The sequence below is a fragment of the Perca flavescens genome, chromosome 15, assembly GCF_004354835.1.
Source record: "Perca flavescens isolate YP-PL-M2 chromosome 15, PFLA_1.0, whole genome shotgun sequence".
NCBI lineage: Eukaryota > Metazoa > Chordata > Actinopteri > Perciformes > Percidae > Perca > Perca flavescens.
In genome coordinates, this window is record NC_041345.1 from 28913524 (window position 1) to 28940328 (window position 26805).

Here is a 26805-nt window from a genome sequence, read left to right on the forward strand (position 1 = left end):
GCTAGCCTCAAAATAGCTATTTTTAAAACCCTAAGAAGGCTCGACACAACATGAAACTATGCTTGAAGTATCACCAGGGGCTCTACACCTTAACGAAAGCATTGAGAACATTGGTTGTGTACCCAGAGTTTCCTAAAAAAGGTTTTGAACAACTCACCGTAGCTATTTATAAATCTAGTTATTTCTGGCCGCTACCACCTCGGCAGTCAAAACGAGTCGATATCCGAATGCAAATGAACGGAGTCCATATCAGGCTCCTTTTTTTCAACTACAAGGTCAATATTGTTTTTCAATAACGACAAAACAAGAAATAATCCGTGCATTTATATGGAACTAAGCTTTCGGAGCTTTCTATCTTTACTCTCCTCCCTGTTACGTTGCATTCGGAGATAGATTGTTTTTGACTGATAAAATAGCTGCGGACGGAAACAACAAGAGCTACAGTGAGTTGTTAAAACCTTTTTCAGTAAACTCTGTACACAACCAGTGTTCTCAACGCTTTCGTTAAGGTGTAGAGCCCTTGGTGATACTTCCAGCAAAGTTTTGTGTTGTGTCGAGCCTTCTTAGTCTTTTAAAAATAGGTATTTTGAGGCTAGCATAAAAGTGCCCCTTGCACTCCCATTCAAAAGGCCATTTAACCAAAAAACGAAAATACGGTAAATCTTAAAAGTGGCGATTCCGTCCTAAATATGCTTTTAAACGAAAGTTTGACTCGGGTACATTCACAAAAAGACCCTAGGTTGCATTTTGGCGAGAGTTACGCTTTAAAAAGGAGCACTTTAATAGCCTCCCTCTTATGTAATTACCAAATACCTGCAGGACTAATGACATCCCATTGTGTATACTGTCAAGTACCGAATGTCCACATGGTAACATGTTAATGTTAAACATTATAGAAGGTTTATGCCGGTTTTACCAAGTCAAATTTAAGACCTTTATTAATGAAATTTAAGACCTGTATCGTGACATTAAAAAAAAAAAAAAAACTGTATTCAAATTGTACTGTATTCAAACTGTAAATGTATTCAAATTGAATAAAAGTGACATGGAATAATAATCTCTAAATATACAGTGAATTATATTTAGACAAGCAGAAGAACTACGGAATAAAAAAAAACATTTCACTGAGCTTTAAGACCGGTTTAAAATAATTTGACGTAAAACAAGACTTTTTAAAGTGCTCATATTATGCTTTTTCCCCCCCTTTCCTTTATTGTTATATATCTTTTTTTGTGCAAGTTATGGATTTACAAAGTGAAAAAGCCCAAAGTCCACCCCAAAGAGACTTACCATCTCCAACAGAAAACACTGTTCACAAACTGCTCCAAACAGCTCTATTGTAGTCCAGCCTTTACTTCAGAACACACGTTATAATGCTAGCCTAGCTGCTAGCATGGCGCGCCCTCATACTCTGCAACTGACAAGCTAGCAGTGCTTGCCTAGCTACTGCACATGTGCGACTCTCACCAAAGATGGAACACAAGTGAGTGTCTCACTCTGTAGTGAAAACAGAGCTCAACACAAAGAAGAGCTGCATCAATGTGCAGTACAACAAAAATATGGTGTTTTTTGAAAATTAAACCACATAAACCTATTCTGGTACAACCTCTAAATAAAATTATGAACCTGAAAATAACACTGCATGTTAGCATGCTGAACAGCCCGGCCTCAAAGAGCTGCTGTATGGCTGTTGATAATGAAATAAAAAGTGTCTCTCGCAGACCATAAAGGCGATTCATATAGTGACAAAACAAGCCATACCACACGAGTGCAACAAAAAAAATGTCCCCCGTGAAAAATTATGTAAAACATTTGTCCATGCACGTTGTTAAATATTTGGCCTTTTAGATCACTTTCATTCAAGAATGAAGAGGAAAACAAGAGGCTTCTCAGGTATATTGTAAGAACAACGACAAGCACCTTTGAACGCTTTGATACTGTAGCGGAGAAGAAGCCACGGCAGCATGTACGAAAAAGAAAAGGTGTCTTTATTGTTATTGCTGAAAGTTGCACAGATCATTGCTGTAATCAGAACACTGAGAGTCTTCATTTGGTTTAGCAGAGAAACTAAAAAATAATAAAAAAAAAAAAGTTCTGTGATCATTGTGATTGTCAGAGCCATTCCTTTTGGCGTCAGAGTGGACGGATCAATCCTGCTGGGTGATCATCTTCAACATCTGCAAGGCCATCGGCCCCTGGTCTGAGGGAATCTGGGACAACAGGAATAGAAGACTGTTGAAATTCTACTCATTCATTCTTTTGCCGTTTGTATAACTAATATTACTTTTCCTCACGTTCGAGGGTTTAAAGTCCTCAGTTATCTAATAATAATAATTTGCACTCTCATTACTACATTGATTTATTGCTTCGCTATGTCTCCAAATGTTTATCATCTAACAATCTGTATTCACGACCTTCCACTTCCGCGATTACTCTGTTGCTGCCGAAAATGTTGCCGTTTGTCCTTCTTTTCGGCCGGATGTCCGAGACCTTCCGCTTTCTTTGTGTTGGAATTTTTTTTTGTTAACTGCTCCTAAGATCTCAGCAGGGTAAATCCAGACAGCTAGCTAGACTATCTGTCCAGTCGGAGTTTTCTCTCGCACGACTAAAACAACTTTTAAACGTACACGTGTTCCACCAAAACAAGTTCCTTCCCGAGAGCTTAGCACGACCCAGGACAATTGTGATTTGTTTAAAGACATGCCAATAAAGCAGAGCATGTTTTTCTCCCATCCTTGGAATGCCGTGGGGACTAGCCAGACCCTCCTCCGCAGCGCTGTGGACGAAGGTCTGGCAATGCGAGACTACAGCTAACATAATGCTGCCATTGTGAATTGTCTAAGTGAAGATCCATGCACCCCATATTCAAAAACCTAATTTCTACACATTTGTTGCATTTAGCCACCTCATGTGGTATAGGCCAACTTCAACTTCAGTGTCCAAGGGAAAGTTTGTCTCACAGCTAAGTTAAACAGACATCACCAATTACCAATATGTAACCCCCCCAAACTGATTGAGTCAAACTGATTAGCTACAATTTTTATTTTTTTGGAAGTGTCCCTCAAGTGTCCTGCGATAACTTTGGTTATGATTTGACGCTATAAATAAAATTGAATTGAATGTACATACCAACAGGACAACCATTCCTGTGTGAAATACGTCATTTTAGCCAGAGTCTCACCATGTGTCCGGCTTTGAGGATCCAATAGAAGGAGAAGTTCTTATAAGTCTTGCAGAAAGCGCCAGTGATGCCCGGGGAGGTGGGGTCATCGAGGGGGGTCCACCTCAGCTTGTTAAACCCAGGTAGCCCCTCCCACTTCAGCTTCTTCACCCACAGCTCCTGACCTGTGACAGGAAGTAGAGATCTATGTGACAAGAAGTATAGATCTATGTGACACAGCTCTTTCCCAAAGGAATTAAAGGTCACATATGATGCTCATTTTCAGGTTCATACTTGTATTTTGGCTTTCTACTAGAACATGTTTACATGTTTTAAAGTTCCAAAAACACATTATTTATCCCATACTGTCCGTCTGAATATCCCTGTATTCACCCTCTGTCTGAAACGCTCCGTTTTAGCGCCGGTCTCTTTTAAGCCCAGTCTGCTCTGATTGGTCAGCATTTTGCTTTTCATTGTAGCCAGGGAATGACTAACGGCATTGTAGAGCCACTTTGTACCTAATTTCCGGCGGCAACAGAGCAATCCCGGGAGTGGAAGGTCGTGGATATGGACTAGTATAGTTGTGACATCACAACCATACGTCCGGACGGTTCGTTTAAAAAGGCACAGTTTCTGAATACAGGCTTTGTGCATGGATTTAGCATTTTGATTCTTTTACAGTATTTATACAGCACCTCGACCTGCTTTATAATAATTAAAAAGACATGGAAATCTCACTTTTTACAATATGGGACCTTTAAATATGTGGCTGGGTTTACACCACTGCTGATAGAGCTGAACAGAAGGTAATGCACTGAGTAAGGTACCCATGGTGTCCACTATGAGATCCAGCTGTCCATTGTAGATGGTGACGTTGACTCCAGCGGTCAGCAGCTGGTCCACTATATCCACCACAGGCCTCATGAAGTCTCCCGCCATGTAGCTGAACACTTTCTCTGCCTGGCCTGGACACATACACACAGGAGAGGGAGAACCATATCAAACATTTGTATAGGTAAGGAAATAGTTTGGTTTTTTTAAAGATCATTTTTTTGGGGCTTTTATTGCCTTTATTGATAGGACAGATTAAGACAGGAAAGTTGGCGAGAGAGAGAGAGAAGGAACGACATGCAGCAAAAAAAAAAAAAAAAAAAAAAAAAGGCTGCACGTCGGAACCCAACCCGCGGCCGCTGCGACATGGACCGAGCCCCTGCACATGGGGCGCGCACTCAACCAGGGGAGCCAACCAGGCTCTAAATAGTCTTAAGAAGGTCTGTCAAACTAAAACTGAAGGGACACAAATGTGGAGATAAATGTACCTCCCCATGTGACATTTTGGGGGATGATGCCCAGTTTCTTCCTGATTGGTCCATTCATCAGCTCACTCAGGGATTGGCGGTGGAGGGGTCGAATATGGCGATGTGTCTGCAGAGCTGGCGGAGAAAGAACATCGGTTAAAGCTTTCACATTTAGAGTCATGTAACGAACCATTCCATTCCATTCCGCCAAATCCAATGAGCGGTTATTACTGAGCGCACGTCTTACCGATGAAGTCTCCTGCTACGGAGGTGCGTTTCTCATCCGGCTCCTGGGTCAGGATGTTGTAGAAGTTCACTCCGTTGGTGTTCTGACATGAAAACGAAAAGCAAGCCACATTAAACCACATGATGCACACTGGGCTGTAATGAAGGTATGCAGCAAGGAAATTATAAATGCAATATGGAGAAAATTACAAACAGTGCAATCCGTTTACAAATATCACAATATTTATTTGAAATTCCATTGTAATAAAGCCGCTGCTCACTATCTTCATATTTGTCGTACAGATATGACTGGGATCTTTTCATCCAACTCTTGGCAAGAAAGCAAAGGCATATCTCAAAACTGTTCTTTTAATATCACGTTTCTGCAAGTGAAACTGAACCCTTCCTGGTGTAGGCATCAAAAGCAAATAAAGTGGGAGAAAACAGGGAGGCTTCTTCCTATAATATGATATACACTTAGAAATTAGAAATAAAAGGCCCGTCTCCAAATAAGCCTGTCCCAAATGGTCCAAGCCACTGTTTGAGCTTATATAGTAACCCCCTAGCAGTGTTTCTCAAATGGGGGTACGTGTACCTCTAGGGGTTCTTTGGAGTACTGCAGGGAGGACGTGAGATTTCTTTTTAAAATGTGAATTTAAAATGCATAATTCCTAAAATAATTAAACTATAAAATAATGAATGAATTTATTGAGTCTGAACATTTGAAATGTAGCATTTAAGGGTTTTAGTTACAATATTGTTGATTAGTAAAATCAAAAATGTATTGTGCCTCTAGGCATTGGTTTTTTTATACCAAAAATGTTTGTGCTTGGATGAAAACATAATTCAAAAGGGGGTACATTATTTAAAAATAAAATAGAGAACCATTGCCCTAGCATCATATTTACAGGTATACACTATAAACCAGGGGCCTTAAATGTTTTTAAACCAAGGACCCCTTAACAGGGACCTCCTACTACATATATTGTATAAAATGAAGTTGCATATTAAACTGGGCATACAATAACATGTAGGGCAGCCTAAAGCCTTTAAAAATATTTGTTTTCATAGAATACTAAGCTATTAAAATAATTGTTGGCATGATTTTATAAATCATCGTTTTATGATGCAGAACCCACAAAAGGTTCACGATGAACTCTAGGCAAACTCTGCTCCTCACCACGGAGCTTCTCAGGTGCTGCGTGCAAATCACTCCGCCCAAGTAGCAGAAGTAGCAGTGCTTCGCCTTCTGAGAATATAGTTCCTAGTATGTATACGGTTAGAAGATGGCTGTGTCTCATGTGACCTTGTTATTTGTACACCCTGTGACTATACAAATCACAACATGTAAATAGGAAAATGTTGGCGTTACTTTGTCACTTATTGGGAGCAGTAGGCTAGTTGGAGCCGGTTACCTCCAGGATCTGTGCTAAGCGAGGCTAGCGGTGGGGCACCAGACAGAGTTATGACACGCATGGAGATGAGAAGGGTATGTATGGACTTATCTAACTCTGGGGGATACGCTGAATGAGCAAAAATCCCAATAAGTCGGCGTGTTCCTTTAAGGGGGTCCTTGGCTTAAAAAACATTGAAGACCCCTGGTTTAAAGAAATGCCAACAAACCACAGCAAGTTTTTTCTCCCATTCCGGAATGCTATGTGGACTAGCCAGACTCTCCCTCCACAGCGCTGTGGTGGAAGGCCTGGCAAAGCGAGACTAACGAGAAAGTGATCCTCCCGTGTTGTACCAACCTGCTCCACCACCGTCTCCGCCACAGACCACAGCTCTGTGGCTTTCTCAAACTGCTGCTGCTCCACAGCTTGCTTCACCGCGTCCGCTGCACTGCTGACGTCAGCAAGGCCGTAATCATCCAGCAGCGACTGCAACGCAAAGGAGCCCCGGTCAGACGGAAACTCAACACACCAGCTTCAGCACACACAGTTGTAATATAAAACGTTTGACTTACAGTTAAGGCTGTGTGTGTATTGGCAAGAATCTGGCGACACGATACGTATCACGATACATTGGTCATGATTGTTTTTAACCCTTGTGAGGGTCAAATTGACCAGTTTTCTTTCTTTCTCCATCTATCTATTAGGGCTGCCACCTCTTAGTCGATCAGTCGACTAATCGGTCGTTTTGGTCTTAGTCGACTAAGATTTCTTTAGTCGATAAGTCATTTTTTATGCTTATTCATGCTTAATTACTTATTTCCAAGAAACTTATGAGCACATTTATGGTAAACACAAGATTTAAAGTGGTGCTTTTGCAGGATTAATTGTGGAGAAACTCAGTTTTACAGATGGTTAATTAACTACATTTATATTGTGCTTTTCTAGTCTTAACCACCTCTCAAAGTGCACAGCTCTGTCAATTAAATCAACTAATCGATTAGTCGACAAAATCGTGTTAAAAGTGTTAGTCGACTAAGAATTTCTTTAGTCGAGGACAGCCCTACTATCTATCCATCCATCCATCCATCCATCCATCCATCTATCTATCTCAGAAAATATGGGACATAGAAATAATTGCTGAAAATGTGTAGAAGAAAAATGTAACAATTTAAAACGTTGGAAAAAGCAAAAACAAACTGTGGAAAAAAAGTGTTTTTTTCAAGGATGACAGGAAGACAACACAAGCTTAAGTATAATTTTAGAAAAACTAATATTTATTTTTATAAAAAAAAAAAAAAAAAGACATGATGTGCATAAAAGTCACTTTAGGTAAACAATTGAGTACGCAGAAAATCAAACTGCCAGTTTGGGATTCTTAGTTCAGGTTCTTAGTGAGAAAATTTGTATATGCTAAAGTAGGCCAAAGTTCAGCCATCGCTACATTGTTAGCTTCTATCAAAAAGTTAGGCACTGCTCGGCAAGGACACTAGTGGTGTGTCTCAGCATAGCAATCTAGCGGTAGGGGGTTAAACACAACATGAATGTTATTTTTGCACGTAAACCAAAAAATGTAAACAAAAATGTATATAAAAATTGATATTGCGTTTTTGAAAATCAATATAGTATTGCTAAATAAAATATTGCGATGCTCTCCAGTTGAAATTGTTAACACCTATAGATTCTTAGGCGTCCATATTTCAGACACCCTCACATGGTCCTTCCATATCAGCTGTGCCATTAAGAAGGCACATCAGAGGCTTTACTTTTTGCGGTGTCTTAAGAAATACGGTATGTCTCTTAACATTCTACTGAACTTCTACCGTTGTACAATTGAGAGTATACTGACAGGTAATATTGTAGTGTGGTTTGGTAGGGCTACTTCACATGACCTTAATCTACTGACAAAAGTGGTCAGGACTGCATCTAAAATCATCGGGGTTCCACTTGAATCGCTCCAACAAATTTACTGGAAACGCAGCACTAAAAAGGCACAAGGTATTCTGCAGGATTCTAGTCATCCGGCACACAATCTCTTCTCCCATCTTCCATCAGGGAGACGTCTACAGAGCATCCCAACGCGCACAACACGTTTTAGGGATAGTTTTTACCCTCAGGTAATAAGGTTATTGAACAATAACACAACAGGAAGGAGGGCTGTGGTCTGAATTTAGTCACTTGTATATATTATGTTGGATATTTTATAATGTTTTTAATACTATTAAGTTTTTAAAATTGTTATTATTGAGTGGTGCAGAGGGAGTACTAAGGCACATTGTATTTCATTGCTGTGGTACTTTGTACTAATATGCATATGACAATAAACTTGAACTTGAACTTGAAATGTATTGATTTTTTCTTACACCCCTACTTACAGTAGTGTAGAGGTACGGTCCCCAGGTCATGACAGAGTCTGTGGATGAAGCAGAAGTCTTATGGATTATCAGTCTGGTGGAATGTATCCAACGTTCTTCCTATTGATCTATGATTGACTATTGGCCAAGTAATAACCACAATAAACTCCTGGACTCAGAACATTTCAGAAAAAAAGTCCTTGCCTTCCTCAGGTTAATGTTACTCTGTGGTGTTCCCTGGCAGATTTTCTTAAAATTTGACCTCTTTTGATTGCCACAGAACAGTCTACAGACAGAAATCTGTTGTGAAGTCGACCCATCCCCCGAAATACCCTAAATTTCCACAGGCTATACAGTATCTCTCTCATGAGAAGCGTGATACAAGTATGCATAGACTGATTACTTCCCATTCCTCAGCAAAAAGCAGCTGTTATTTTCCTACATGTCCAAGTCCACTGAATACATCTAAGTAACTGCTTTACAGTAGTAGAAAGGATTTCTACGGAGGACTACGGAGCGCTGCAGTAACGGTTACTCGTGCAGATGCTCTGCTGACATACATATTGCTAAAACGTTTGAATGCCTTGCCAATCTGTAATGTAAATGGAATGTTGCGGTGATGTGCAGCATTCCAGTGGGGTTGTTTTGTGATGAGCATGTACAAAAAGTTGCGATGTTGAACTGACGGATACTGACCCACTGGGGAAATCCAGGAGTCCCCAAGTGCCACACCAGCAAAGTTGCATTTCACCGTCCCTTGTGCTATGGCCTGGACAGACAAGAGACACAAACACACAAAGTTATTTTACATGGTGTTGACCTCTGAATATCTCGATGAGAAAATGTAGTTTGTTCTGAGGGAGACACAATATTCTCCAATTTCTTTACAACTTTTTCAATAGGAAGCATGGACATCCAAATTACAAATCACAACCGTCAGAGGCCCCAATCCAGTTATTGTCATAGGCAAATTCAGGATTTACGGATTACAGAACAAGTAATTCCATCTTCTTTTAACACAGAACTAAAAAATGATTACACTTATAAAAGCACAACAATAAAGTTTATTACTTCAATTCTGGAAAAAAACTTGCTGACTTGCAAGAAAGTCATTACAGTTCTTTGGGTCAGGTTTTTTTTTTTGCTGACTCATCTGTCATATGACAGCTACAGTATGACATGGGGATTTTCCAATATCAGTGAGCTAACATGGAGCTGAAGGGGAAGTTGAAAAGAGAAGTAACATTCACCTTGGTGAGTTCCAAGGAGATAGCAGCTGCCATCTTCCCTCCATACGACTCGGAGAAGATGTAGAAGGGGTTGCTCTGCAAACAATGACATAATAATTATAACAATATTTTGTAAAAGAATAAAAAGCCAGGGCTGAGATAATTACACTTTAGACTGAGAAGATGCAGTCTATGCAGTATAGAAGAAAACAGGGCTTCCCGGCTACACTAGGCTAGCAGGAAGAGATTAGCTAGCTAGGCAAGTTAGCTAACTTGTTAGCCATAACTAAAGCCCAGAATGTTCCGGTTTTCTATCAAATGCAGCATTCACTTTTAAAAAAATAGGTTTGTTTAGCCACAGTTACATCTGAAGAATGTCATCTTTACTGTGTAAACTATTTAGCTACTTGTTCTTTATCCTTCCTGTTCACAGCTAGTCATGTTCTTCATTGCTCTCTTTTTAATCTGGCTAGCAAACATTAAGCAGGTTAGCCAGGCTGTTATTGGTTGGTCTCTATCTGACAATATTACAATAAACTACTATTTTAAATTTGCTTTAATTTATTTAATTTTCACTTCTTTTTTTTAACCTCAATATATCATGAGTGATACTGCAAATTGGGATTAAAATGTTTAATAAATGTTTGAGGTGTCCCAATCCAACTGGCAGCACATGATAAAAATCACCAATTCATGTCCCTCCAAAAATGGCAGTTCAATTAGCAGGAATGCGTTTACACTTTTAGGCACGAGCACCTGAGCCCAGACGATGATGCCAATAAAACAAAGCAGAGCCAACGTGTTCTGTAGAGTAATATAATACATCATCCAGCTGACATACCTGGAACTCTGCCATCTTTTTAAAGAAGTGCTGGAGCAGCACCAGCATGTCTGAGGCCACCGTGGCCACATCGGTAGCATAGCCGTCGGGCCGGTCAGTGTAGCTGAAGCCAGTGCCCACAGGGTTGTCTACAAACAAGACATTTGCTGCCTGTACCTGAAAGAACAACACACACACACACACACACACACACACACACACACACACACACACACACACACACACACACACACACACACACACACACACACACACACACACACACACACACACACACACACACACACACACACACACACACACACACACACACACACACACACACACACACACACACACACACACACACACACACACACACACACACACACACACACACACACACACACACACACAGTATCAGTATGTTATACCTGCCTTGAAGAAGGCCTTAACGGCCGAAACGCGTTACCTTGTTTTAATGATTTAGCCAAGAAATATAATAAAGGCTTTTTAAACTTTACCCTCCCGAGTGCCTCAGTGTCCTTGAACCCTTATAAAGCATGTTAACCTGCATGTTTTCCTCCATTAAAAACATTGTTACAACATAATACCATCCTGAAAGTTTAAAAAGCAATAGTCGGTGGCAAGGTGTGTATTCAAAGTACTGAAACATAGGGCTGGGCAATATATCAATATCTTTTTTTGTGGCTAGATATCATCTTACATTTTTGATACCGTAATATGACAAGTGTTTGTCTTTTCCTGGTTTTAAAGGCTACATTACAGTAGAGTGAAGCCATTTTTTGAACTTAGACTGTTCTAGCCATTCAATTTTTTTTCTCTACCCACTTAGTCATTATATCCACATTACTGATGACTATTTATCAAAAATCTAAATTGAGTCAATATTTTGTGAAAGCACCAATAGTCAACCCTACAATATTGCCGCAATATCGACATATTTGGTCAAATAGATTGTATATTGTTATTTTCTCCCTATCACCCAGCTCTGCTGCAACACACCCAATGCAGGAAAAGACTTAACCAAAAGTGAATGGCGGTCACAACTTTTCAACCATGTTTAGCTCGGCAGTGCTCTAAAGGAGTGTTTTCTGATCACTAAACAGCAGGGGGAACAAAAAAGGCAGATTACTTTACAACCTTCTTACCCAGCTCGTCTTTCTGGGCTCCAGGTCCCTGTTCAAAGGTCCAATCTCCTCAAAGTTCCCAAAGCCACTTCCTGAGCCTCCTGGTCCACCCTGAAGACACACACATCCCCATCATGCTCCGACATACAGACAGACAGACAGACAGACAGCTTCATATATGTATTTAATTAGCTATTATTTAAGTATTGGAGAAATAATACATGACGATCCTAATCTTTTACCCAGATCTAAAGGGTTGACTCCTACAGTTCTAAACGCCTTAAGCCAGTTCCTCCTCTGCTGATGAAAATAGAAGCAACGCTGCTGCTACTCATTCAGTCACACCACCAATGCCTTTTTTTTTTTTTTTTTTTTTTTTTTAAAACCAGCTACCTTACAACGGTCACCTATCTTGTTAAAACAGACCAGAGCTATGTCTGAGTGTGCTACAAAAGCTGTGTGAGTGAGTGACTGCCAACCAGTTATCATCTTACCGCATTATATCTTAGGCAGACATTTATTTACATAGTCTATAATGTGAAATCGACTTGCTTCGGTTAGTGTTTAAGTGCCGCACTTCCATAGTGTTGGGGGATCTTGTGACAGACAAGGCAGCAGAACATGACATGCAGAATGAGAGACCATATAGCGGGGTTACTCATTGCGCAGCTCACGAGCCACCTGCGGCTGGCCAAGCTTTAATTTATGGCTTGAACGGCAGTAAATAATAGGGTGATATGATCATGCAATCAATACAGATATTTCATAAAACGTAAAAAACAAGCAGGGCTATAACACAACCTTAAGTCTGCTGTATTATAAATAATTTATATTTAAAACATACCCAAAATAGCAGCAATACAAGATGGACTAGAAAAGATAGCTTAACTTGCTCTGCCCTTCCATCCATAACACTGACTCACAGCAGAGTTTCCTGCTCTTAATGCCGAATGTGCTCTTGGATGGTTAGCTACATGATGGCTAATGTAAAAAAAAATAAAATAAAATAAAAAATTGCATATTGTATGTTCATGGATGACAGACTGATAAGCAGACATGCCATTTATGACCGGATGTAACTTTTGATACTTTGCGGTAAAAGTGGCTCTCCTATTGACTTTGTCCCATCAGTGTGGGCACCAAAAAAATACATGTCCCAGAATGCAACTTAACAGCATCTTTTGTTACACCCTGGCTGGTAAATACTCACGTCTGTCAAACTCTATGCCCCCAGTTTGTAACAAAGACTTTGGGCTCAGCCCAAGCAGAGATACTTAATAGATATTTTGAAATTTTCACCTTTACTTTCCATGACTTATGAATTGATCTTTAAGTGCAAAAATCAGCGGGGTGCCCTATTTAAGCTACTTTGCTACAATGGTGTAACTGACAATAATACAAGCAGACAGAGGGTTCACTGCAAAGAATAATAGCAAATTCATAAAAAAGTCAGTGTCAGTCTCTGCAAAAAAAAACAACAACTAATTAATGGAATCCTGGAGCTTCCTGTAAGTTAGGGAAATAAACATAAGACAAAGCAGGAAAAGTGCAGAAACATTGGTGTGGACTTCAAGTTGTCAGCAGCATGAGTGGAGCTGGTCATGTACAGCTATGTCCTACCTGCAGCCACATAACCAGAGGGCGGTTCTGGCTGTCGGTGTCAGCAGGGTACAGCCACCAGAACATGTGGGCCCCCTCCCTCACTTCCTCATAGGCCCAGGCTTCTTTACCCGCCAGGGGACTGGAGAGTCCTGCGTAGGATACAATTACAATACATACACAGTAAACACCTTGCTATTCAGTCACCGGATTGAAGTATTAAGATATAGAAGTTATAGGAGTCTAGACGTTACTTTCGTTTTGCAGCCAGATGAGTTAAGGCACGAGGCAATATGAAACCGTTGTTTGCTCGTTATGTCTGACTGTAACGTTATAGTCCTGCTGTAACACATTACACCTGTAATAAAGGTAGCCCTACTAACGTTACATACATAGATCATACCTTTATTGACGAGGATAGCCAGTAAACACAACCAACTGCAGGATGATTCTGCCCGGCCCATTGTTACAGCGCGACTTTTTTTGACGGATAGACTGCTCGGCTTGGATCGGCACTGCTTTATTTATTGCTAGAAATCACATGACTACATGAGGGGTCAGCTGACCGGCGTAATGTTTTTTTTTTTTTTTTTTTTTTTTTCTTAAAGTGTACTTTTAATGTGTTAGGAAATATAATGCAATGAGTACAGTAAATAATACAAACGAGGATTTTAAACTAATGCATACAATGAGCATAAAACGGGAAAGAATGGGTAACGTAAACTATTAGAAACAATCATTTTTGGGAAGAGGGACAAAACTCCGCATGTTTACATTATCAGGGCTTAGGAACAATTTTATTCTTTTTTCTTTTTGTTCTTCTTCTTTTTTTTTTTTTTTTTTACTATTGAAGGCATTCAAATGAACTACAATTCCCCTGGTTTCTTGCATTCAGCTTTTGTCCGGTCTCCTGAGAGCAGTAGTGCCATTGAGTAGTGCCTCCGCGCCATCAGAGGGCAGGCGGGTACTTCCGGTTAAACATTTTATTCTTCAAAATAATTTTTTTATTTGAAAGAGATGTTAATAAACTGTATTTGATTCTAAGGTAAGTAGTTCTAGTGATCCCATTGACGGATGGTTGTAATGTTCAAATGTATTAATTAGAATAAACCTCTTGAGATGTAGCTAGCATCTCGTTTTTCGCGGGGGGACTCTTGTTCTGAAACTCCCCCGGTCGGAAATACTATTCCTGTTACCGGCAGAAGCGGAACACCAGCCGTGTTTTGGTGTGTTTGGTGCGTGGTCGGTGCGGTATCTAGCTAGCTGTTTATACATCAGTGGGTAGCTAGCTAGCTATCATGGCTGTCCACAGTAACAACTTTATCCGCGTGCGCTTACACTTTGACTACCCGCCGCCGGCTGTCGTTGACTGCCGCATGTGCTGGCTGCTCGTGGACCTGAACACATGTCGCGTGGTGGCGGATGTGGAGAGCATCATCAGAGAGAAGTTTGAGTTCAGTCGCAGAAGCGTCCTCAACCTCTTTATAGAAGACTGCTACCTGCCGCACACAGAGAGCGTCTACGTGGTGCGGGATAACGACAGCGTCAGGTGCGCGTGCTTCTATTGTTAATGTAGCCTACCCGGCTGCACCTGTTTATACATGACCATAGATATATAATACATGACCAGGTGTATGTGGCCTAGCAGTTCTAGGTTCAGCTCGAACAGGCACATTGAAGTTGTAGGGGGGCCCCGGGCAAAGACAAGCATGGAGCATCCTTTCTAATCAGCCCGATAACTTTCTCTCCCCCCGCCCCAAAAAGGGAACAAACAAACAAAAAAACAACAACTGACAATCCACCTATTAACTTTTTATCATGCAAAAACGTTTTTAAATACCTTTTCATTTGTAATTTTTTTTAATGATATCGTTTTATCTGTCTAATTGGTAGTAGGCTATTAATCGATTAAGATTCTCATTGTCAGGTAACGGTTAAACGGTTAATCATTAACATCAACAGCAGCTGTGTTTTCACCGGTTTAAAAAAATATGCTTTGTCCGGTGAGCCAAAAAGTGAATTTCGGACCCTGCCCACAGGGGCCCCAAAAAGTTGTTTGTTGGGTAATTTAAACGATGTAAATAAATATGGAAAGCCCCATGAGGCAAATTTGTGATATTGGGCTTTATACAAAAATTGGCTTTGGTAGAGTTCTTCTAAAAATGAACTTTCTGTTCTTAAAGGAGACATGCTCATTTTCAGGTTCATACTTGTGTTTTGGGTTTACTAGAACATTTTTACTTTCTTTAATGCTCAACATTTTTTTTTTATCTTTCTCATGCTGCGTGTCGGAACATTCTCTGTCCACCTTGGAGACATGATTGAACAATAGCTAAGTTTTCTAAATGAATTCAAGGTAACGTTCCGTGGGTAGGCTAATTGATATACCGGTATACGTGCAGTATAGTGTCGTAAATTATTTTCCAAAAACTGAGTGTCCCAAATGATGAGGATCATATTTGAGACAGGTTGCCCTAGCCCTAACCATAACCCAAACACCTGTTAAACAGGTGGTTTATTAGGTTCATAATTAAGGACATTGTATGGGTAATTTGGGACACTAAACTGCACGTGTACCGTTTCCCCCTCACATTCCTACCCGACTCTGTTTGATAAAACCGCGAGGATATCCCGGGAAGCATGGCAACTTGGAGGAGACAAAGTGCATTTACAGAGGGTGGGAGGCCATGTCGCTGGCAGTGGAAATGCATTAAAATATCTTTCCTTTTTGTTCGTCCATGCCACTTGATCCAGGGTTCCCAGCTTTTCCCTGGACTTTCCCAGTTTTACTCAGTTTTCCTGTGACTTAAAAGTCCGAAAGCGCTGGAAAAAGTTAGCAAGTTGACCTCAAGATTTTCCTTTGCCAAATGGTACTTCCAAGATCAAGAATCACATGAACTTTGACGCTCAACGTTGACCATGATATGTTTTCATCGGCCTCTGGGCGAGGTGACAAAAAGTATATTTCTGAACATGTTTGAGCCTTCATTCTTTGTTCTTAACTTGCCAGGGTGAAGGTGGACTGTCTGGCTCAGCTGAATGGGCACAGCAGCTGTCCAGATACAGCAAGCGAAAACTGCAGAAAGAGACCCAGACCAACAGAGGAGGATGGGCCAGGAGAAAATGGACTGAGCGTTGAATGTAAGCAGAAAAGAAGTAAAAAAAGGAGCAAGGAGAGCCTGGAGAGGGATACCAAGCAGGCGTCGGGTGATGAGAGGAATACGAAGTCACCAGGAAAACGCACAAAGAAGAAGAACAAGAAGAAAAGAAAGAAGGCAGAGGAAAATGACCCGACTGTCACCCCCAAACCAGTTGCTTCTACCAAAACAAAAACAGCGAGTGTAGAGCAGCCAGTTACAATCACTAAGAAGCCCCCAGTGGCCCAAGCAAAAACACAGAATGTCTCCTCTTCAGATTCCAGTAGCAGCAGTAGTGATAAGGACGAAGCTCCTAAAAAGCAAGCTGCCCAAAAACCAGCACCCAAAACACCCTCCTCCACCCCTGCTGTCGCCAAGGCGCCTCCAACCACCAAACCCACCCAGACAAAATCCCACCCACCTTCGTCATCCTCCTTAGAAACCGACTCCTCTTCTGATGAGGCCAGCGCTGTAAAAAGCCTACCGAAAAACAACCGCTTAACCTCCACAACCCCTAAAGGAAGACTGAGCGACAGCACAACATCTCAGCAGGCTCTTCCGCAGTCCGTCAACGGTGCACCGAAAGAGGCTGCGGGCGTAGCGGTGGCCCCTAAGGATAAAATGGAGGTGTCTAGTAGTTCGGACAGCGAAGAGGAGATCAAGCTGGTTATCCGACGGCCGATGCAGCGGCCGGGCCACGGTTTGGGCAGTCAGCCGCCTGGGAGAGGCCGCGGCCGAGGACAAACCGGGCACGGTGGTCATGGAGCGAACGGAAGGGGTGAAGGCAGAGGGGTCGCCAGAGGGAACAGCGGCAGCTTTGAGTTCCGCTATAACGGAGCCACGGAGCCGTCCTGTCGCACCGATTCCCTGACCAACATGTCAGTGGTCCTCCAGGTATGTACCCATTATGTGTGTGATAGTAGTTGTAGGATACTTTCCATATGATTGAATCATTTTGATTTCAATACCTGCTTAGTTCAGTATTTAAAGTTACTGATTTCAGACGCTAACCGTATCCTGAAGGCAGTGGTGTAGTCTAATATATTGTAGTGGGTATACTGTACCCCTTTTTTTTTTTTCTTTTTCTGGCTCAGAATGGGCCAAAGGTTGACCCCAAAGTAACAAGGAGAAACTAAAATAGGCTACAGTGCTCAGCGTAAGTGAATACGCCCATGCTAAAGTTGACTAAAAAGAGGAATATAAAAAAAATCATATTTTGGAAATTGATCTTAATGCCTAAATTTAAAAAAATCACGAAAAATCCATCCTTTAAGGACACTCATTTTCTTTGTGAATGAATAATGTATTGTAAATAAATAAATGTTCTTCCTTTTTAAAATACAGGGGGCATACTTAAGTACACCCCTATGCTAAATTCCCATAGAGGCAGGCGGATGTTTATTTTTAAAGGCCAGTTATTTCATGGATCCAGGATACTATGCATCCTGATAAAGTTCCCTTGGCCTTTGGAATTCAAATAGCCCCCCCCCCATCATCACATACCCTTCACCATACCTAGAGATTGGCATGGTTTTATTCCAGTTAGCTGAATAGCTGGTTTGATTTGCATTGAGAGATTATTTTATGAAAAGTACCCCCATGCCAATCTCTTTTAATTAAGGCATTAAGATCAATTTCCAAAAGATGATATTCACTTATGCTGAGCACTGTATATTTGTCTAAAATGTGTGGTGAAGGGAGGATACCAGCCTTAGTGGAGCATTTGGTCCCGGTCGCTACGCACACACTACACACTGTGCTCAGTGAGGAGCGGGTCGATGAAAGACGGGAGAAGTCTCCCTGCGTGTTCTGCCATGTTACTTTGCTGTCACATTACTCAACCCTGTATTTGTGAACACCAATATCTGAAGTGAAAGCTCTGTCACAAATATATGTTGATGCGTATCATTGCACATTTTTAAGTGCGTATGTGGAAATCCTGGTGATTTCTTAGTGGGTATACTGAGTATCACGTAGACTACACCACTGCCTGAGGGTCAAGGTGCTCTGTGTGTCTCCTGTAAGAAAAAAATGGTTAGTCTGGAGAGATGCTTTAATTGACTGTTCCCTTATTTTCAGTTAACTAAATGCTAGTCTTTCTCCTCCAAAGCGCGCCTAAGGAGGGTCTGGCTACTCCATATAGCATTCGGGGATGGGAGGAAAACGTGCTCTGGATTAATGGCATTTCTTTAAACAAATTGGAATCGTCATGGGCAGCGCTAAGCTCGCTAAATAGTCGTGCAACAGAAACTTCAGATTGGACAGATAGTCTAGCTAGCTGTCTGGATTTACCCTCCAGAGATCTGAGGAGCAGTTAACCATAGTCCTCAGAAATCCACCAAATTTAAAAGTTTCAACGCAAAGAAAGAGGAAGGAAACGGAAAATACATGCATCCGGCGTAATTTCCTGCTGCGCCGGAGAAATCCCGGAAGGGAAACGCAAAGGATATAGACTTACTGAATGCTAAACGGATTTATGTTTTCACAGGCTGGAATATGTCAATTGTCGGCAACAAAATAAAAATTAAAAACACTGGAGTGCTCCATAGTACAGCAGCAACGTCCTGATTGGGAACCAAGAAACAAGCCCATATTTGCCCCATAGGGAAAAACATTTCAAGCCAGAGATGAATATTGAATGCCCGATATAGAGCTGGGCAATATATTGATATTATATTGATATCGTGATATGAGACTAGATATCGTCTTCGATTTTGGATATCGTAATATCGTGATATGACATAAGTGTTGTCTTTTCCTGGTTTTAAAGGTTGCATTACAGTAAAGTGATGTCATTTTCTGACCTTCAATGGGGACAATTTTGAGTCTGAGTGTATTTTGGCGACACAATTTAATCATAGACTTATTATAGTAGCTGAGGATCGACTTCCAAAATTGAGAAAAGAAAAAAAAACTCACACCCTTGTCCAATATTTAAGCCGAATGCATTAACGCAGCCAAAATAATTGAAAAATGAAAAAGCCAAAAATATTGCTCTTACTACAACCTCAGGCACACCGCTTCAAAATTGCTAAACTAGGATTAGACGAGCACTGTTTGGGGGTGGGGTTAGCGAACGGGCAATTAAATCTGAGAATAGTGTTAGCCTCTGTCACATTATCATCTTATTGGCAGTCCAGTGACATCTGTGGTGTACATGGAAACATGGTCATTGTGTGAGCTCTCATGAAGAAAAAATACAGTGTATGAAAAAGACATTGATAATCTCTTGGGTTCTTGTACGTAGAACGCAGCAGAAGCTGCTCCCAAACGGGACTACAGCTCCATGCCCCTGTTAGCCGCCCCTCCACAGGTGGGGCAGAAGATTGCCTTCAAGGTAAGCCTAGTCCAGTTTTATTAGCTACAGTGTTATCTGCTCTGTTATTGACACCGCATGCCTACTTCCTGTTTAGCTTTGCTGCCACTGTTCAGTTTGGAAAATCCACTCATTGGTAAAAATGTTAAACAAACAGAAAAGCTGTACCAGATTTCTTAAAGGTCCTATGACATGCTGCTTTTTGGATGCTTTTATATAGACCTTAGTGGTCCCCTAATACTGTATCTGAAGTCTTGTTCCCGAAATTCAGCCTTGGTGCAGAATTACAGCCACTAGAGCCAGTCCCACAATGAGCTTTCCTTAGGACGTGCCATTTCTGTGTCTGTAGCCTTAAATGCTATTGAGGAGGAGGAGGGGGGGACAAGGTGGAGGGTGGGGGTGTGGCCTTTACCAGCTTGCAGCCACGGTTGTAGCTCTATTTCCTCATGGGCGGGCCAAATTCTCTGGGCAGCTGTGGGCGGCAGAGAAAGGGGAGGTAACCTTTCCCCTTATGATGTCATAAAGGGAAGATTCCACATCGGCCCATCTGAGCTTTCATTTTCTCACAGGCAGAGCAGGATACCCAGGGCTCGGTTTACACCTATCACCATTTCTAGCCACTGGGGGACCATAGGCAGGCTGGGGGAACTCATATTAATGTTAAAAAACCTCATAAAGTGACATTTTCATGCCATGGGACCTTTTTAAATGTCTGGCTAAAACGTGGCATATACTGGTGGATACACCACCAGTAGAGCTGACAACTGACTCTAATAAGTGTGTGTTCACAGTTACTGGAGCTAACGGAGAACTATACACCACAGGTATCCGAGTATAAGGTGAGTGGAATCGTTTGTGATCTCAGAGAGAGCGTCTTACTGGAGTCGCCACACTACTGACCAACCATGTTGCTTTACATTTTAGGAGGGAAGGATTGTAAGCTTTGACCTCACCACCAAGCAGATTGAGCTGGAACTGCTTAATGCCTCTCAAGGTAGGGGTCATGTCACCACGGACACTTGCAATGTTAATCACATTTCAAAGTTAGTATGTCAAGATTCAAAAGATTGGTTTGCCGGGGTGGCCTCTAGCTCAACCAATACAGCATGCATGTCGGCCGAGTCCTTGGCAGAAGCCGGGGTTAGAGTCCGTCCCGCTGCCCTTTTTCTGCGTGTAACCCCCGTCCCCCCCCCCCCTTTCCCTGTCATTCTTCAGCAGCTCTAATCAAAAAGCAATAAAAGCCCTACAAATTACCTTTAAAATCTGTAAATAAGAGGGGAAAAAAGAAATCTGTTTTCCTCTCAAAGCTCCACTGGAAAATGTATTTTAAAGGCCCCATATCATGCTCATTTTCAGGTTCATACTTGTATTTTGGGTATCTACTAGAACATGTTTACATGCTTTAATGTTCAGAAAACACCATTCTTTTTCTCATACCGTCTGTCTGAAGATACCCGCATTCAAACGATCCGTTTTAAGCCTCCCCTCCCAAAAAAGCCCAATCTGCTCTGATTGGTCAGCGTTTCCTGGTCTTTCGCATCTGCACTCTTGGAGTCTCTGTCATTGCAGCCGGGGAACGACTGGAACGGCACTGTAGCGGCACTTTCTACCTATATGCAGTATAGTTGTGACATCCCAACCTTACGGAAGTCCTGACAGCTCGTTTCTGAACAACAGTTTTGACATGGAAATCTCACTTTTTACAATATAGGACCATTCAGAGCCAGAAAGATCAGCATCTAGCTAAATAAGTGGATGTTAGAATCACTGCTGTTGATAACAACTGTAAGCCTGCCATGGATATACAGTATTATGGTTATTATGGGTTTCTCACTGCGTATGGAGTTTTAGAGGAATTCCTCATGGAAAGTCAGGGAATTTTAAAATGTAATTGACTTGACGAACAGAGTGGATTTTCCAGTGTGTTCCACGCGTCTGTGATTACTCCTAACATGCCTCTTCTCCCTCAGCTCCTGTAGAGCCTGGCAAGTTTGACCTGGTCTATCAGAACGCAGATGGCTCGGAGAGCGTGGAATATGCAGTGTCCAGAGGCTCTCGGGTAAGCCTGAGCAAGTTGATCTTTTTTTAATCTATTCGCGACCAAACATTTACCAGAGATAAATAGGAAGAGCAAATTATAATTCTGCATAAATATGAAGAATATAGGCACTGTTTAACAGGCAAAATGCATGAAGGAAAGCTGGCAAAAAAAGCCAACGCGTTGTGCGTAAATCAACGCTTATCAATATCACTTCCCCATCAGTCAGGCACAAGATCTGACCATATTTACACTTTTGCTTTCCAGAAACAGCCGTTGCTTTAGCCTATTATATTATTGGTTGCAACCCTGGCAGTGGTAAGCTATCGTAATAAAAAATATAAAAACATAATTCAAACCGATGTGCAACGCACGGCTCAAGAAGCTGATAAATAGCCTATACCTAATTCCCTCCGCTGAAAGTCTATATCTTTCATAAAAATACCCATCAGGGAATGTTAACGGGGTTGTCGGTCTCTAAATGTTTTAACTTTTCTGAGCACACCTCTCTCTCTCTGCGCACCGAGCTCCATCTGATCTTCTAAGAACGGTGACGCCGTTATCAATCGAGTATTGATTGGTCGGTAGACGGTGCTATTACACCGGTTGATCTCTAATCTCCAACATAACCTGGTTAGGTGTTCAGCAGAAGTTACCGCGGCGATTTAACCCGGTAACAAGTGATCCACAAAACCCTGGGTTGAACCTGAAGTTACCTCGTTAACGCCAAATCTTGTTTCGTAGTACAGGCCTCTGGTGGTAGGACGTGGTTAGCCTAGATGGAAAGATGGATGGATGGATGATTTGGATGGATGGATGGATGAAATTTCATTCCATTGGCTCATAAATACTGCTTTAACTAAAAACAAAAAAAAAAATAAATACAAATACTAGGGCAGGCTCTAAATAAACAGTTATTACACATTTATGAAAAATAGATACTGGTATTGCATGTTTATGAACAAGTCCACATGAGGCCCACTGCAGGGGATTATTAAGGGGGGTTATTTTGAATTCAGGAGTCTGATGGCTTGTGGGAAGAAGCTGTTGCAGAATCTGGCCCTTCTGTACCGGATACTGCGAAGTAAGGGTGTGCAAAAAAAATCGTTTCACTTTCGAATCGCGATTCATGCTCTACCGATTCAAAATTGATTCATAGAATTCCAAAAATCGCTAATTTATAGAATTTTTTTTTTTTTTAAATTGTATGTCTACTGCAATCACATGGGAAAAATAACTACATTTACATACTGTGAATTGTGTTTTTTTTTTTTGAGAAATGTTTTTGAATCAAATCGATTTTGAATTGAATCTTGAGCCTGAAAATCGATATTGAATCGTGACATTTTCAGAATCGTGCACCCCTTACTGCGAAACGTCTTGCCAGAGGGCAGCAGAGAAAACGTCTGTTGTGATGTTTTTAGCCCGGGCCAGACAGCTTATCCTAGCTTAGCATAAAGACTAGGCATGGGTCTTGAGACGCGGTTCTATTAGGGACCCGGTTCCAAATTTCTCAAAACCCTGAAAATCAATAAGGTCTGAGCTTATCAATACTGCTATCGAAACTAGTGGATCAAAAAACGCTATGTCTAAAAATGAATATGTGCGCGAACCGGAAAAATGATTTACGAGCACAGTGTGTACGTAAAGTCCAGAGGTAAAGACTAACCTCCCCACCTCAAATCATGACATGAGATTGATATCGATCTTCTCTTCTTACTCTCAGAAAGAAAGCCGATAAGCATATTTCTACAATAGGTGCAACTCACCCTGAGGTGTTTGAGAGCCGTTCCATGGGAGTCCAACCTGATGAGGCATGGCTTCATGTCGGGCGGACCGATTTTTAAGCTTGAATGCGATAAGCTCATCGTGAAGACTGCGATTAATCAAATGTGTGTTTGGCGTAACATTTGATTATACATTTTAAATTTTTTTTTCCCCATAAGACTAATATTACATATCACAGATTGTTTACAGAAATGTCCTATTTTCAGTGGATGTTTCCTTTTTATTTTGTATTACTTAATTTAACATGATCGTAGATGATATGTAGCTAAAATAATAATAATCGTAGCAGGAAAATTGCAATCAGATTTTTTTTTCTTTTTCTCCAATAGTTTCATGTCTGTCACTAGAAATCACGATATCGATATAATATCCATATATTGCCCAGCTCTAGTGTGTTACAAAGTGACGCGTGTTCATCACTGGAAGTAAAGGCTGGACTACAATAGAGCTGTTTGGAGCAGTTTGTGAACAGTGTTGTCTGTTGGAGATGGTAAGTCCCTTTGGACCCTTTGCTTTACTGTATTAAATAACAACGGCGCTACTGGGGTTGAATGTTGTGGGTCCCTTACAGTGACACCGGCAGTCAGCAAAAGCAGTTAAAGCCAAAGCCTTTGTTTTGTCTTTGAGCCCAGGTTTTGAGCCCCCTTCGCTGTACTTTGAGTGAGCGCATTCACCCAGTGATCCCCTCTTTTCATCCAAACAGGAGAAAGTGGGGGCGTGACAAAAACGGCTTAATTTGCAGAAAGTAGCAGTTGTTAGTCAGTTGTTTCCTGTACTATCCTGTTGTAATCATAGTGAAAATAAAGTCTTCTCTTCCCCCGTCAGGTGACAGAACGGTGGGACTCGCTGCTGGAACCAAGGCTGATCATTTAAACGGGACGAAACGCTGACTGTGTACACCTTTTCTCTCATTAACTTAATTTCAGAATCTTGCATCTTGTACTTCAGTGCCTAAGTTAAACTGGAGAGAGTCACTTCTGTACTTTGCATAATGACAACTAAGGGATGTGATTGAGGTTGATTATACATTCTTCTTTGTACATCTAAACGTGTCATCGCTTTGCACAGAAGAGCCACTGCAGGTGTAAGTATTGATTACAATTGTTGCATTGAATTAGTGTTAGACATGAAATGCAGTTTTTATATATGTACGTGGAATGAGGCCTGCAACATTATGGTTTTATGTTTTGTACAGTGATGTGACTGTGGATATGTCTTGTATAAACCCTTTTTTCTAATAAAAATTCTTAGGGAAGATGTCTATTGTATTATTTTAATGTGGAAACTTTTTCTTTTATGGAAGGCAATTTCTGCCAGGAAAAGGAAAAAATGGTAGGAATACTAAAACTAGAAAAGAGGTAGTAAGACAGGGTTTCCGTGGGGTCTTTAAGACTTAAATTTGCTCAAGTATTGTGTTCTACGTCCTAAATCATTTTAAACCGGTCTTAATTTTCCTACGTCCATGCAATGCTACCTCTAATGCGGTTTGTTTATTTATTTATTTATTTATTTTGTTACTCTGTGGGGTTTAGTTCTTTCTTCACATAGTCCAGATATAATTTTTCTGTATTACGACTACAAATGAGACCAACATGCAACTTATATCGCAGCCAATCAGCTTTCATGTTATTGGCGTGAGTCTCTTTCGGATTGTACCACAGACATAAAACAGATTCTATTCTTCAGCTATGGCGAAGTGCAAGTTTAGCGATACTTGGCTTGAAAAAATTGAATTCAGGGCTTAGTTGATGTGATAAAGGTCTTAAATTTCATCCATAATGGTCTTAAAAAGTCTTCAATTTGAGTTTGTGAAACCTGCAGAAACCCTGTAAGAGATAGTTGGTCAAATTACAAGACAGATAAGTCAAAAGTATGAAGTTATGAGATGGTAAATTAAAATGTAGATGTCCTACATCAAAATATTAAAGTCCACTTGCTGTGTCCAACATTTGCCATTTAATGCTAGCAGGAAATGTTGGTGTCTGGCATTAAATCAAACTGTGACTGTCTGAGAATTCTACACAAAAGTGAAATGGTTATTTTAGTTTTTACAGGTCTTTCTTGAGAGGTTTCACCTCCCTAGTTTAATTTTCTTTGCAGCTGCTGAGTACCAACTCCATCTCCTTTTTGCATTGCATTGTGGAAGAAAAATGTACACCAACAACTCTCTCAGAAAGCAAGCTTTCTTTAGTATGCACACTGTGTTGTTTTAAGTAAACCTAACATTGTCACTTTTCCACTGTGACACACTGTATACTCAAACTTACTTAGAAAGCAGTATCTAATAATTTTCACTTTGTGACTTTTGTTGAATGTCACTTGTAGCCAAGTGACACAAATGGTATCTTTTAAATGGAGTTTATTATTAGTTACAGGATAAAGTTAAAGTAATTTAACATTAGCCTAGTAGAGAAGATTTTCTAAGTCAGCAAACTGATTCAATAATGTCAAATACACAGAAATATCACTTTAAAACTTTGTTAATCGCCAGCATTATCCACTAATTATCCCAGGCCAAGTAAGGAAGTGTGAAGTGTGAATGTATTGAATTGAGCATATGCGCTTTACTGTGTATAAATGCAACTTTTCGTCTATAAGAAGAATTTCTTCTCTCAGAAATTATATAGCATCCCATTAAATCATAATCTTGAACTAGTACCTCATAACCTAGCATAAGTACTTTATAATTGTTATTTAATATTTTCTTTTTCACACGATGTCATCAGATGGTTTTCAGTGCAGCTGGAGGTGGGAAAGCGCTTTCACAAACATGTTAGGCCATTAAAACAGCTGCTGTATATCATCCGCTGTTATTTCGGCGGGTGGTAACACACCTCGATTATTATTAGCAGCCGGTTTGTGACGCAATGCCTCGTGTCCTAGTCGTAAATCATCGCCCTTTTCCGTAACTTCTCGCGCCTCTTGAACAAGCAGCAGCAGCAGTCGCTCCGGGCCGGCGCAGCTGAGGACTGGAACGATGATGGCGACCGTCAAAGCGAGTCTTTAACCGGAAAAATTTCGAAGCCAGTTCTACAATGGAAGGACATGTTTTCCACGACCAAGAGCAGCTGTTGCAGTTTCTGAGGAGGCTCAAGGAGGTTTTCGACGTGTGTGACGAGGATGCTGACGGCTTCATCCGGGTGGAGCACTTGGAGGACCTCGGTCTTCAGTTCGGTCAAGGAGACGAGGTGAGAGGCTCGGGGGAGGACGGATAACGTTAGCTGCTTTTCAGCCAATATTTTGACAAGGTTCATTAGTAACAAGTGGCGACTGACACTATGTTTTTAAACAGGTGTGCT

The 26805-nt window shown here is 41.0% G+C and overlaps 3 protein-coding genes across 3 annotated transcripts in view; 2 read left to right on the forward strand and 1 right to left on the reverse strand.

The window, feature by feature from the left end:
- Positions 1-1967: 1967 nt before the first annotated feature.
- On the reverse strand, positions 1968-13767 carry scpep1 (serine carboxypeptidase 1). Its single transcript, XM_028600069.1, has 13 exons — positions 13631-13767; positions 13249-13379; positions 11650-11739; positions 10499-10654; positions 9679-9753; positions 9125-9197; positions 8450-8487; positions 6435-6563; positions 4706-4787; positions 4480-4593; positions 3988-4125; positions 3182-3345; positions 1968-2210 (listed from the first exon to the last, which is right to left on the reverse strand). The coding sequence occupies exons 1-13, from the start codon at positions 13689-13691 to the stop codon at positions 2148-2150; spliced, it is 1314 nt and encodes a 437-aa protein (XP_028455870.1). The 5' UTR covers positions 13692-13767; the 3' UTR covers positions 1968-2147.
- A 619-nt stretch (positions 13768-14386) lies between these two features.
- On the forward strand, positions 14387-24761 carry coil (coilin p80). Its single transcript, XM_028600051.1, has 7 exons — positions 14387-14776; positions 16238-17258; positions 19612-19701; positions 20472-20519; positions 20605-20674; positions 21651-21739; positions 24332-24761. Exons 1-7 carry the CDS (start codon positions 14526-14528, stop codon positions 24377-24379), a joined length of 1617 nt encoding a protein of 538 aa, XP_028455852.1. The 5' UTR covers positions 14387-14525; the 3' UTR covers positions 24380-24761.
- A 1574-nt stretch (positions 24762-26335) lies between these two features.
- rab11fip4a (RAB11 family interacting protein 4 (class II) a) overlaps positions 26336-26805 on the forward strand; it is a 37565-nt gene continuing 37095 nt past the window's right edge. Inside the window, exon 1 of the mRNA XM_028600047.1 lies at positions 26336-26694. Coding sequence (XP_028455848.1) covers positions 26542-26694 — 153 coding nt within the window. The 5' untranslated portion in view covers positions 26336-26541. The remainder of the gene's footprint in view (positions 26695-26805) is intronic.

What these genes read in the sequence shown, in the direction of transcription:
- scpep1 (XM_028600069.1), bottom strand. Translation starts at nt 13,691, where the DNA reads ATGGGCCGGGCAGAATCATCCTGCAGTTGGTTGTGTTTACTGGCTATC. An exon ending in GGCTATCCTCGTCAATAAAG is followed by an intron (nt 13,380 to 13,630) that starts GTATGATCTATG and finishes TATCCTACGCAG; the next exon opens with GACTCTCCAGTCCCCTGGCG. An exon ending in CCAAAATGTCACATGGGGAG is followed by an intron (nt 4,126 to 4,479) that starts GTACATTTATCT and finishes GTATGTGTCCAG; the next exon opens with GCCAGGCAGAGAAAGTGTTC.
- coil (XM_028600051.1), top strand. Translation starts at nt 14,526, where the DNA reads ATGGCTGTCCACAGTAACAACTTTATCCGCGTGCGCTTACACTTTGAC. An exon ending in CGGGATAACGACAGCGTCAG is followed by an intron (nt 14,777 to 16,237) that starts GTGCGCGTGCTT and finishes TTAACTTGCCAG; the next exon opens with GGTGAAGGTGGACTGTCTGG. An exon ending in CAGTGTCCAGAGGCTCTCGG is followed by an intron (nt 21,740 to 24,331) that starts GTAAGCCTGAGC and finishes TTCCCCCGTCAG; the next exon opens with GTGACAGAACGGTGGGACTC.